This window comes from Dipodomys spectabilis, unplaced genomic scaffold (assembly GCF_019054845.1).
Source record: "Dipodomys spectabilis isolate Male_0828 unplaced genomic scaffold, ASM1905484v1 ptg000051l, whole genome shotgun sequence".
Taxonomy (NCBI): Eukaryota; Metazoa; Chordata; class Mammalia; order Rodentia; family Heteromyidae; genus Dipodomys; species Dipodomys spectabilis.
Window position 1 is genome coordinate 5,358,619 of NW_024870728.1, and position 14,246 is coordinate 5,372,864.

Sequence of the window (14,246 nt, forward strand, 5' to 3'; positions counted from 1 at the left end):
GATCAATGTTAACCCTTTCAATACACACCCACTGTTCCTCCACCTATCCCTTCCTCTCTTTTTTTTAAATTTTGTAGCATATACATTTGATTCTTGACTGTTCACTTGGCCATCCCTTACCCCCACATACCACCCTTTTTGAGTACCCACTTCCTGGTGTTTTACTATGCTGAACTTTAATTTTGCCTTTCTAAGGAATTACTCTTTGAGTTCACCCTTAAATCTACAGTATTTTAGTTAACACATTTGTGTATACTTTTGCATACTATTGATTTATTTTTTCTTTTAAAGAATTTTTAAATATATTTTTACTATTTAATAAGTTTAGAGTTGACTAAGTTATAGTTAGGATCAAGCCTAAATTTTCCCCTAAGGCAACCTAATTTTTCCAACACAGTTTATTTAATAAACAATCTCCTGACAATGTTTTCTATGCCATAAGACAAAAAGGTCTAGACATGCAGGTACAGGGACACATTCACATAAGCGAGAATGTTACACCAAATCACTGTGTGTTAGATTCATCAAGCAGTCATTTGAGTGACAAACAGCAGGTAACAACGTGTGTTTTTCCTGTGATTTTATATGAATGCAGAGAAGCCCTTCAATTTAGAAAATATGTAAGTAGGGAAATGGGGATCGAAGAAAAAAAAAATCCCAATGATGACTTTATTGTGAAAGGTGAGAAGATGAAAATAATTCAGCCTAACTCTGTACCTCTGAATCATGAAGAACTCCACACTCACAAAAGTCACATTTTTCCACCAAACAACTATTTTAGGCAGAGGCAGAAACAAAACAGCTGGCTTCAAAATACTCTCAGAATCAGTCTTCTTCTCAAGCAAGTCTTATAGTCCCTGATGTATTAAAAAAAAAAACAAAACACCTTTTTTCAAAGCAAAGTACTTGTTTTAAGGATAAGATGATAAAATATAAAAATTATTTGAAATAAAGATAGTAGAAACATCATACTATTTTTGGGGGGGAGGTCCAGTTGTGGGGCCTGAACTCTGGGCCTGGGCACTGTCCCTCAGCTCTTCAGCTCAAGGCTAGCACTCTACCACTTGAGCCACAGCGCCACTTGTGGCATTTTTCTTTTTGCTTATGTGGTGCTGAGGAATCGAACCCAGGGCCTCATGCATGCAAGGCAAGCGCTCTACCACTGAGCCACCTTCCCAGTCCCACATCATACTATTTTTATTACCATTCAGCCTACGTTCTCTTCTAAGTTATTTTACATGAAGTTTTTTAAAAGATAATGTGATTAAGTTTATGAAAACTCATATTACTATTATATTCTGAAATCTCTCAATTGCATATGTCTAATTGTTTTGGCCTATTACTAAATAAATATTATTAATTGTTGTGCAGAAAATTTAATATTAACTACTTACATTAGCCTAATAAGAATAGCTTAATACTTATTGATTAAAGTCTCAGACATATTGTAACTTCCTCCTCATCCACAAAATGTAAGACCTTTCCTCTGATATTCTTTTTTTTTAATTTTTTATTTTTTGGTCGGTCATGGACTTGAACTCTGGGCTTGGGCGCTATCCCTGCACTCTTCAGCTCAAGGCAAACACTCTACCCCTTGAGCCACAGCACCACTTCCAGTTTTCTGGTGGTCAATTGGAGATAAGAATCTCACAGACTTATCTGCCTGGGCTGGCTTCGAACTGTGATCCTAAGATCTCAGCCTCCTCAGTAGCTAGGATTACAGGCATGAGCCACCAGCGCCCGGCTCCTCTGATATTCTTACGAGAGGAACACAAAGGTGCAATACCTATATCATCTGATCATATAAAATATATAATAATATATATTTATACATGTAATATATATAAATATATAAAAATATAAAACGAACTCCAGGAAATGGAAATAAGAAGATTTCTTTCTTTGCTGCTGTTTTTGTTTTCTTTTCCTTTTGCCTTATTTCTTTGTTATTTATCTTTAGGAAATGGATGGACAGGGGGACGAACAAATGTAGCAGTGATATTCACCAGACACTATGCTGAAAAAGAACTATTAAACTTATAGGTGGCTAAGATATGGAACCAACCCAGATGCCCCTCAGTAGATGAATGGATCAAGAAGATGTGGTATATATACACAATGGAATTCTATGCCTCCATCAGAAAGAATGACATTTCCCCATTTGTTAGGAAATGGGAAGGCTTGGAAAAAATTATATTAAGTGAAGTAAGCCAGGCCCAAAGAAACATAGGTCCCATGGTTTCCCTTATTTGCAATATCTAGTATAGGTATGAGTCAAGCGGAAAAAGTCAGAGAATGTGATGTTAGGAAAACAAACCCTCAAATATGTATTTTAATGTTTTTGTTTCTTTCATGCATGTGTTTCTAACGCATTTATAAGATTATTTCTTTGTTGCTTTGTATGTCCCTCCCCCACAGTGTAACCCCCGCTTTCACTATATTTGATGTCAGTATAACATGTGGAGGAGACGGGGACAAACAAGTCGTTTAAGGATTCAGGTGGACCTGTTGCAACAATGAGAAGTACAAAATGTCATGTCAAAACCAGCTTTACAATGTTGGTGGTGGGGGGGGGTATGATTGGGTGGGGGGGAGGGGGGAGGCTGGGAAGGGAGGTGAAGGGTAAACAAAGGAGGAGGCTGCAATGCTTGGTAAGAAATGTATGCATTATCCTGCCCATATAATTGTAACCCCTCTGTACAGTATGTTCTCAAATAAAATAAAATTAAATTAAATTAAAAAAAAAAAAAAACTTATAGGTGGGCTGGAGAGAAAAACTGGGAGAGACTGCTGGAAGGGGAGACATTGTTCAAAAAGAAATGTAGTCTTTAACTGATTTATATAACCCTTCTGTACATCACCTTTATAATAACAATTAAAAATGCATTTTAAAAAAGACCTTTCCTCTGTAGTTTTAGAGACTCAAGTTTCTAAAATTGCTCCAAGTCTCCAGATGTATAAAATCAGAGGATGCTTTCAATTCTACCTTCCTTGGGCTCTGGGATATGAGCAATTACTTAAGTCATACTTTTCTTTGTGAGAAAGACACCTGTTCTAACAGATTTGGATGGGACATGTCCTTCCAAAAGGCTCACGTGATCTCTAGCTAGTAGTAATTCTGGAGGATAATGGATAATAAGGTTGTTACCCTTATTAATGGATTAATCTGCTGGTGAGCTCACTGCTGAATGGGTTAATTAGGAGGTAGGGACTGGTTAGAGGAAGTATGCAGGGAGTCTACCTTGCTCTGGCCCCTCCCCCCCCACCCCCCCCACCGCGCCTTGGCTATCATAAAATAAGTAGCCTTTGCTACAAGCTCCCACAGCCATGATGCTTTGCTTCTGTCTTAAGCACCAATGTGGATCCCACTGACCTCAAATTAAAACTTTTGGAATCATGAGTCAAAAGAAGTTATTCTTCCTTTAAGTTGCCTTTCTCAGGTATCTTGTCAGCAACCACAGCAACAAAAAATATCTAACACAATAACTTAACTATTAGTAATTTCCATCCATGGTGGGAGCGTATAACAGATGTTTAGAAATGAAACCGCAAGAATTTGAGGTATATTTGCTCACATTTCTTTTCTCTGGGCTATAGTTCACATGGAGATATTTCTACATCCCACATTCAAACACTGCCTCAATGTACTTGATTTTTCCCTGACTTTCATCTTTAATCGTTTTTGAAGTCTTGCTTTTAGGCTTCTATGTTTTCTTAACAGACGTTAATAATTCAGTGTTACTCTCCAACATGTAAGCCCAAATCTTTTCTCTCTTGCTAAGTTCTAGTCTCTTGGGATTCACTTGAAGTTTAGAGTAGGAGATGGAGATGGCTGTACAAAGACCATGCTGAGAAGCACTGCCTGCCTGCTTGTTTTATGTTTCTTGTCTCCCTCAGTAACCACAAAACCTCAGTAGGAGTGATCATGAGAATTTGCTGAAATATAGGCCCCCAGTCCCCAGGGCTAAAGCGTGATTGTGATGTGGCAGTGCTCTGACTCTATGTGATGTTCTGCCTCTCCCACTCCCCATAACCTCTGCATGTGACAATGCTATTCTTCCAACAAGAGAGAGAGTCTACTTTCATCTCAGTGAGTCTGTTCTTGTAACCTGCTTTGGGGATTCTATAGAATGAAACCGCCATTGTGCTGTCGCAAGCCTTGCTTGTTCCCATACCTGCTCCTAGAATTATGCCATTAACTGCTATGGCCAGGCAAGCCTGCTGTATGAGAACTGTCAGCCATGTAAATGAGGCCACTGTAGAGCAGCCAGCACCCAACTGACCACTGAAGGGACTGTAGCTTGCCAGTAGGACAAAATAAAGCAGCCTGGCCTAGTTGATCTCCACACTTTGTGTGTGTGTGCGTGCACACGTGCGTGAGCACATGCATGCATGTGTGTACGTGAGCACACGCTTAGCACTGGGGCTTGAACTCAGGGCCTGAGTGCTGGTATTGAGCTTTTTTTTCTCAAGGCTAGTGCTCTTCCACTTGAGCCACTTTCAGCTTTTTTGGTAGTTAATTGGAGGTAAGAGTCTTACGGACTTTCATGTCCAGGCTGACTATGAACCATTTGCCATATCCTGATAGAATACGGATACCTAACAGCTCTAATACTCTTCACCTGAGAAATAAGTTATCATTTCTACACGCTGGCCATTTCCCCAATCCAAGCTCTTATTGCTTGTTCAGACTATTACAGCATTTAGGCTTGAGTTTCCATTTACTGCCCCCACTCCCATGCACACTGCTGTGCCACAACTGTATTCCTTAAAGTTTGGAATGGTCATCCTTCAGTATTCTCTTAAAGGGGCACAACACTCTGTCAGTGTTCAGTCCTTGCTTACAGAATTATGGTTGTCAGATCATAAAACGGCCCTGAAAACATTGCTCTCCCGATCAGAACTCTATTAGCAATGACATCCTATGCTGGATATATTGTCCATGGGGCCTGTTTAACCCTAGGACTTCTGCCCAGAGGACCCAGCCTAGAATCACACTCTTGTCCTCTACTCAAAAGTGAGGGCAGGATGTGAACACCCTTATTTCTTCTGTGTCCACGATGACAGACTCCTGGGTAGAATGCATTGTGAAATGTGTTTATACTTACGTAAATTCTTCCCAGTTTTGAAGGTTCAGCTCAAGGGACACCTCTTCCATAAAAGTCTGATGGCTGCATTCAATATAAAGCTTGCTGCCTTCTCTTTGCCTCAGTGCCTCCCTCCAGCCTCTCCTAGGCACCTGATGCTGAGGTTACTTACTCAGCATAGCACCTAGCACGAATGTACTCTACCAGAAATTATAAACATTTTGGGAGCAGATTCCATCTGTTACCAGTGTTCTCCTTATTGTCTAGCACAAGCAAAAGTGCTTAGTGAATGAATGGGTGCTTTTTAGTCACTAAAAAGCCCAATAAAAACAGGAATATTCAACCTCATAAGCCAGACCAAGAACAAAGATGGTAGAATACGTTTATCAGTTCTCACATACCAATTTATAAAAATAAGTCTTCTGGAATGTCTGTTAGAAATGAAAATCCCTAGGCTCTGTGCCTGCAGAGATTGTGTGGAATTTACAGCTCAGTTTGGATCCCAGACAACCTACGGGAAATTTATGGACCATACTGATAGAGTGATACAAGAACTGCTCTACAGACAGGAGTTCCAAAGGAGCCCTTCTCTAGGCACTCAAGATTATTATTTTTTTTAAGTTTCTTGACTTCAATGTCAAATCACTGAGTACAGTGGGCCTATAAAAAGATCCACTTTAACGGCACACACACACAGTCTGGCACCTTATTAGCATGGGTTGCTGGGAATATGGCATCACACCCCATTCTTTGTAATCACAACCTGCACACATTTTTTCCACCTATACACCCTTTTCATAAACTATTTAAAGTTTAGTTTGCTACAAATAGTCCTTTTTTTCAGACCACCTCACCACATGAAGCCTGCTTTAAAATAACCGAAAGGTGTAGAAGTCTTACCTCGGTCCCAGAGGCTGGCTCTTAGTGCTCTCTCCATCTGTTCCTCCTCGCTCAGTCCTGCAGTGTACACATCATAGCTCCTGGCAGCCTCTTCATAATGCCCTGGCCTGCTGTACGGGTAATGATCCTGATACCCAGAGTGGCCTAGAGGCAAAATGAAAAGGTTACAGAATACAGCAAATGACTGTTCTTTTGTTCCAGATTTCCTACTTCCTATAAACAAACACAATCAAATAATTCATGTGATTATTTTGAACATGGTAAAATGCCTCAAGAAAAGAAAAAAATGACAAATAGAAAATGCCTCCATGAGGATGCAGTGTGATCAATAAAAAATAGGGTAGAACAAGGCACCAGTGGTTCAAGTCTATAATCCCAGCTACTCAGGAGACTCAGATTTGAGGATCACAGTTCAAAGTCAGCCCAGGCAGGAAAGTTTGTGAGACTCTTATCTCTAATCATCCACCAAAAAAGCCAAAAGTAGAACTGTGGCTAGCCTTCAGAGTGCTAACCTTGAGCACAAAAGCTCCTGGACAACACTCAGGACTGGTATGAAAAAAAAGTAGATAAACAAAAAAAGAAATACCAAGCTAAAGTATCCCTATAATAGCCCATTAATAAAATCAATAATAATAAAGTTGACTTTTGGAAAATACTTCTGTCAAGCTTTAGTCAGTTTGAGTTCATTACTTGAATTGTCTTTACAATTACAGAATTCGTTTTGAAGAGATATTTTCCTATCTCATTCTGACATGACAGTGAAGGTATTGTTTAATTTCTCTCCTCTATCTTATCATTCTTCTCTTTGAAAGATGTTTCATATGTTTAATTGAGTATAGTGATGATGAAAATCCCTGAATTTTACTATGAGTCTTGTGTCATATAGCATCATATCATTCACCATAGTTCATGCTTGAGTTGAACTTCAGTAAAACTATAGAAAAAAAAGAACCACCCACAGGTCAAAAGGAGTACAGCCAGCTCATTCCTGGAATTCAAGTTAGGTGGTAAAGATAAAGATGGTGGTAAAGGTCGAGGTCAGCCTGGGCAAAATGAAAGAGAGATCCCAACTCAACTAAAAAAGCTAGGTGTTGCACATAATTTCTCCCTAGCTATGTGGGAGACATAAATAGGAGGATTGTGATCCAGGCCAGTTCAGGCAAAAATGTGAGGCCCTTTTGAAGAAGTAAAAAAGACCAGGAGAATAGCACAGGTGATAGAGTACCTGCCTAGAAAGCACTCAGTTCAAACCCTAGAACTGCAGAAAGAGGGGGGGGGGGGAACAAAGGAGGAAAAGAAGGAAGGAAAGATAGAAGGTAGGAAGGAAGGAAGGAAGGCAGTAAGGAAAGAAGGAAGGAAGGGAGGGAGGGAGGGGGAAAGAAGGAGGAAGGGAGGGAGAGGGAGGGGAAGGGAAGGAGGAAAGACCATGATTAAGTGATAGTTTTTATTCAGAAATTTTGATAATTGGTCCTGAGGCTATTTTGAAATTTATTTTTATACTAGATATAAGTAAAATACTTTCCAAATACACAAAACTGAGAGAGAAACACTTTATAACTCACAACATTTTCCAGTGCTCCAGAATTCTTTAATACAAATAATAAAACACTTCTTTGGGCTGATAACCTAATATGTATATTAATATTTGTCATGCAAAGTATTTATGTCATTTTATACATACACACACACACACACACACACACACATATTTTTGGTGATGCAGGGATAGAACTCAGGGGACATACATGCTAGATAAATACTCCACCACCCAGCACCATCTCAGTTGTACTGAGATACACTGACTGAGAATTCATGTGCTAGAAACTTCATCCTCAGTTAATGTTATTTGGAAGTAACTGAGATAAGGTCTCATCAGGGTAACCCCCACCAGGATGGCATTAGTGGCTCTATAAGAGGAAAGGAGGTTTGAACTAGCCCACTTGTTCTATCTCACCGTGTGAGGCTCTTTGCCAGGTTATGATGTAGAAGGCAGCCCTGTTCAGTTGCTAAATGGAGTCCAGTACCATTTTCTTCACTTCCCTGCCTCTAGGGTCATGAGCTAATTTAACTTCTATGTTGCATGAACTACCAAGTCTGTCTTATTATAGAAACAGAAAATAGACTATGATAGTGCTTGCTTATGTATTCACCAGTGTGCAAAGCAATGGTTTTTAGTATGCTCATACAGTCATATCATCACCATCACCATCATCATCATGACCATCAATTTTATTTTTAGTAACCTTCAAAAGAAATGTGTACTATTTTAGCAAATACCCCACAACTTTCCATTCTTTTCAGCACTAAGTAATCACTACTCTATTTTCTGCTCTACAGAGATGTCTATTCTGGACACATCCTATCAACAGGATCACATGACATATATTTAAGTGTGTCTGGCTCATTTCACATAGTGAAACATTTCAGGGGTCATCAGTTGTGTGCCAAGCATCAGTATTTTATTCTTAGTAGGGCCAAATCATATTCCACTGTATGGATACATTATATTTTCTTTATCTTCACATCAGTTGGTAGAAATTTAGACTAATTCTACCTTATTATTATGAATAATGCTGCTATAAACAATGTTTTGTGTGGACCTATGTTTGCATTTCTATTAAGTCTATATCTAGAGGGTCACATGGTAATTCTGCTTAGCTATTTCAAAAACTACAAGACTGTTTTCCAAAGTGGTTGCATCATTTTCTATTTCTCCAAGCAGTGTGTGAAGGTTCTGACTTCTGTATACTTTCACCGACATCAGTTATTTTTCTTATTCTTTAAATTTTAATTATAGCTATCCTAATGAGAATGAAGTGGTATATCACTGGAGGTATTTTTGCGTTTGCTTTTTTACACAGAGTCTCATTATAGAGCTCAGGCTAGCTTTGAACAACTTTTTTATGTATTTACTGGCAGTTTATATATCTTTTCATGAGAATGTCTATTCTGATACTTCGTGCATTTTACTGATTACCACAATACTAGCTTGGTTCTACTTTATTGAATTTCCTAGAGGTAACAAAAAATAAACTTCAAATAAAATGGCTTAGGATATTATAGGGGATAATTCTGAAAGGATTTTCTCTAACTTCATTAAAAGTCAGGGGATTTACTAAATACTTCCAATAATTCAACTATATTCCCTTTATATGTTTCCTTTGTCAGAACGTCAAACATTTTTGATACTTAAAAGAGGAAAAAGAGGGAATCAGGAGGAAGATAGAGGAGAAGCTGGAAGGTAAACAAGCTCTCACATAGAAAGCAGTTTTAGTGTTCCAGTGAACAGTCCTAGGCTAGAAAAATCACACCAAGTGTGCTATCACAGTACAGAGAGTTTGACCAGAGAGGAAAAATCCAGGCAGCTTGGTCAAGGAGAGAGATCTGAGCACTTGCTGGTGTCTGTGGCAGCAGTGGTGGCTGTTGCTGCGGCTGCCATATCAACAGAGAGAGCCAGGGACAAAGGCACCAGACGTGGTGTGTGAGCAGATTCTACTCAATGCCAGCAAGAACTGACAAGAAGCAGAAATCTTCATCCTGCTGATCGCAGACCATGGACAGCCCAGAAACCTGAGGCTGGTGTGAGTACCCCCAAGACATCCTCACTCCTTCTCAAGGAGCATCAGTGGAAAGGTAGCCCCTCCCCCACCACCGGAGAAGAAATCCATCTTTGATACCGACAAAGACCAGACCTGAGCAGCTAGCTCCAACTCAGGCTTTGGAAGAAAACAATAGGAGCCATTCAACTGGTCACAGGAACCTGACAAGAGTTGCCCGGCTCAGCTCCACCCAGGGAAAGTTGCCCTTCCCAGGCAGAGATGGCTCCGCCCCAGGAAGAGTGACTTTCTTCATTGGGTAAATGGAGCCAGAGGCTGCCCATCACCATTGCAACCTAGGCAGCATGCCCAGCAGCAGGAGGGGTAAAAGAAAAATGACTGAAACTCAGTAAACATAAATCCTGAGAATGGTTCCAGGCTGGGCAATGTGAGTGTCTCAGGAGCTAAACCCTCAGGAAAAAGCTACTGATTGTTGATAGGCCTCAACCCCACCCAGAACTTAGCCTCTTCACAGTAACTTCAACCTAGAGGAAACAACCATCTCCCTCTTTTGTGATACTCAAAGCAGATCCCTCCCACTGAACTAGCCCAGGAGGAGGATCACAAAGTCCTGGGTAAGGCAGAGTTTTTTTCTGCCTGCTCAAACTAACTTAAGAAACCAATCAAGCCACAGGAAAACCAAACACCACAAGCAAACCAGTGACTCCACCAAGAGACTGGTTGTGGACACAGGGAGATACAAGATCTTTCCCCCTTCCCCCCAAAAAAAATCAAAGAACTCTCTTTTCTACCTAATTTTTAAAATTATTTTTATATTTTCTTTCATAATTTTTATTTTAGGTGTGTGTGTGTGTGTGTGTGTGTGTGTGTGTGTGTGTGTGTGTGTGTGTGTGTAGGTTTAAATCTCTTTTAAACTTTTGGTCTTTGTTTTTTTTTTTTTTTGCGTGACTTAATTGCTGTCCTGCTCATTCCCAGATATGCACCTGTCATCATCGATTATTAGAACTTATCCTTCATTGTGTACATACTTAATTCAGAAATTGATTATTTAATTCACAACCTCTTAGGCTTAACTTCTTTAATATTAGTATTATTTCTTTATACCTATATAATTTTTAAATATCAATTTTTTATTATTTTTTTCCTTTTTCCTTTTTCCCTCTCTCCTCCTCTCATTCTAGCCTTTTCTTCTACCAGTATTATTTCTTTATACTTACATAATTTTTAGTTTCATTTTTTAAATTTAAATTTTTGTTTTTTAATTTTTTTCTTCTTTATCTCTCTCCTTTCATTCTATTCTATCCATTTCCTCTCTGAGATTAGGACTTGGTTAAATTCATTCACTCTTTCCTTTTACCTCTCCACATCACTCTAATCCTATTTTTCCCCACAATTCTCCCTACACCTATTAATTTCTGGTCTGCTGAATCCCTCTTAGATGTTCTTAGCCCATTAATTCATAGCTGTTTGATATTGAATAGATTGTATCTGTTGAATAGCAACCATTTTGGCTGTGCAACTATAGGACTCTGATTGATGCTTGCCTTAACATAGTATCCTAGCATGAAATTGGTTTTACTTTCAAACCGAAGGGCAGAACAAGCCAGAGAAACACAAGGAAAATGGCAAGTCCGGGTATCTCAACTCCCACTCATGATAATCAAGTGACAGAACAGTAAACAAATAATCCAGAGGAGAGTTCCCAAAAAGCTCTACAAACACTACTGGAGAACATGGTGAATGAAAAGATGGAAGGCCTGCAAAGGCCTTAGTGTGAGCGTGCTTAAGAGCTAGATGAGGCTATCCAAAGATTAATACAGGAACACCATGAGCATGATGAGGCTAACCAAAAATAATACAGGCATCTCATGAGCATGAGGAAGCTAATCAAAGATTCATGCAGGAATTGTGTGAGCAGGCTGGGAACAGCCAAAGAGTAATATAGGAATTGCACAAACAGGTTGAAACAGTCAAAGATTAATATAGGAATTGCGTGACCATGAGGAAGTTAATCAAGGGGTAATACAGGAATTGCGGGAGCGGGATGAGAATAGACAAAGATTAATAGAGAAGTTCATGGAATCCATCAATAGACAGCTGAAGGAATCCAGGGAGACCACAAAGGGAATGCTGAATGGAGCCCAACAGAAGGAAAGGGAGTCCAAGGAAACTGTAACCAATCAACTAAGGGATTTTAGAGTAAACACTGAACACCAAATTAAGGAAGTAAAGAAGTCCATACAAGATCTAAAACAAAGCATTTGAAGCCATCAAAGCCAATCAATTAGAAGGAAAAGAAATAAAAAACTAAGTAGAAAGTCTTAATAGTAGGTTGGACCATGCAGAAGATCAAATCTCTCAGATTGAAAACAGCCTAGATAATGGAGAAAGAACATACAACTATCCAAGACAAATCCAAGAAATATGATAGATCTATTCAACATTTGGAAGACACCATCAGAAGGCCTAATCTGAGGATAATGGGTATAGAAGGGCACTTAGAGGCATAATTTAATGGTCTAGGAAATTTATTTAACAGGATCCTAGTACAGAACTTCCCAAGCATGCAAAAAGATAGGCCTATTCAGATACAAGACGCTTTTAGAACCCCAAATAGACCAGACCAGAACAGGACATCCCACCATAACATTATAATCCACACAGGATCAATTCAGACCAAGGAAAGGGTCCTTAAAGCTGTCAAGGAGATCAAAGATCAATTACCTATAATGGGAAACCACTTAGAATAACCTCAGATTTCTCAGCAGAGACAATTAAAGTAAGAAGAGCCTGGAATGATGTATGCCATGCCTATTGACAAACTACTATCAACCAAGAATACTGTACCCAGCTAAACTCTCCTTCATAATGGAAGCTGAAATAAAAACCTTCTATATCTCCACCAAACCAACCCTACAAAAGATAATTAAAGATGTCCTACACATAGAAAACCAACAAGAGCAAATTAAAGGCCAAGGAACCATACCCAAATTGAGAATCTAAGAACCACAGGAAGAAACCAGCTGTCACAGCCCCCAAGAAGGTGGATAACATGGCAGGAACTACCAAACACCTCTCAGTCCTAACTCTCAACATTAATGGACTAAACTCTCCAAATAAGCGACATAGACTGTCCAGATGGATTAAGAAGCAAGATCCTTCAAGAGTCACACCTTGCCCATAAAAACAAAAGTGAAAGGCAGGAATAAAATCTACCAAGCAAACAACCCCCATAAACAGGCAGGAGTTGTAATCCTAATATCAGATAAAATAGACTTCAAATTAAAATTAGTGAGAAGAGATAAAGAAGGTCGCTATATACTAATTAAGGAATCTCTCCTTAAGGAGGATATTAGAATTCTAAATATCTATTCACCAAACAACGGAGCACCCATATTTATCCAAGAAACACTACTTTCCCTCAAATCTGACATAGATCCAACTTGTTGGGGACTTTAACACACACTATCCCAACTAGATAGACCAACCTGGCAAAAACTCAATAGAGATACCGCAGATCTAAACAACTGCATAGATCAACTAGATTTAACAGACATCTACTGAATATTTCACCCAGTAGAATCAGAACACATGTACTTCTCAGCAGCACACATAATATTTTTCAAAATAGACCACATTTTAGGTCACAAAGCAAACTTGTCCAAATTCAGAAACATTGAAATTATGCCATGCATTCTCTTAGACCACAAGGGAATAAAATCAAACTCAACACCAAAAGCCACCAAAGAAAGTCCTGTAACACATGAAGGCTGAACAACACACTGTTGAGTCACCAGTGGGTCATGGAAGAGATTAGAAAGGAAATTCAAATGTTCATGATATTCAACAAAAATGAACACACAAATTACCAGCTCCTCTGTGACACAGCAAAGGCAGTAAACAGAGGCAAGGTTATAGCTCTGAGTTCCTACATCAACAAATTGGGGAGATCTGAAACCAACAATTTAATGAGACATCTGAACCTCCTTGAAAAAGAGCAGCAAGCTAAACCCCAATCCAGTAGACAGAAAGAAATAATTAAAATTAAATCAGAATTGAATGAATTAGAATAAAAAAACACATAGAAAGAATCAACAAAACAATGAGTTGGTTCTTTGAAAACATTAACAAAATTGACAGACTCTTAGCAAATCTTATCAGAAAAAGAAGAGAACACACTCAAATAAATTCAGTGATGAGAATGGAAACATCACCACAGAAACAACCAAGATTCAGAGCATTATAAGGAAATACTTCTCAAACTTTTATGATATAATAAGTTTGAGAATCTGGAAGAAATGGACAATTTCCTAGCAAATATGGACATGCCAAGATAAACCTAGATGAGTTACACCAACTTAACAGATCCATATCAAGCACTGAAATACAAACAGCAATAAGAGACCTCCCCCCACCCCCACAGCATAACCTCTGCTTTCACTGTATTTGATGTTGGTATAATTTGTGGAGGGGAAGGGAAAAAACAAATGGTTTAAATAGGAATACAGGTGGACCCACTGCAACAATGAGATGTACAAGTCATTATGTTGAAAACGAACTTTACAACTTTGGTGTGGGGGGGCATAAGGGGGGACGGGGGGAAGATGGGAAGGGATGAGAAGGGGAAACAAAGGAGGAGGCTACAATGCTTGATAAGAAATGTACTCATTATCTTGCCCATGTAATTGTAACCCCTCTGTAC

The 14,246-nt window shown here is 39.1% G+C and overlaps 1 protein-coding gene across 1 annotated transcript in view; it reads right to left on the minus strand.

The window, feature by feature from the left end:
• Positions 1 to 14,246, minus strand: part of Rhbdd1 (rhomboid domain containing 1) — a 139,740-nt gene that overhangs the window by 54,822 nt on the left and 70,672 nt on the right. Inside the window, exon 6 of the mRNA XM_042679355.1 lies at positions 5,988 to 6,131. Coding sequence (XP_042535289.1) covers positions 5,988 to 6,131 — 144 coding nt within the window. The remainder of the gene's footprint in view (positions 1 to 5,987; positions 6,132 to 14,246) is intronic.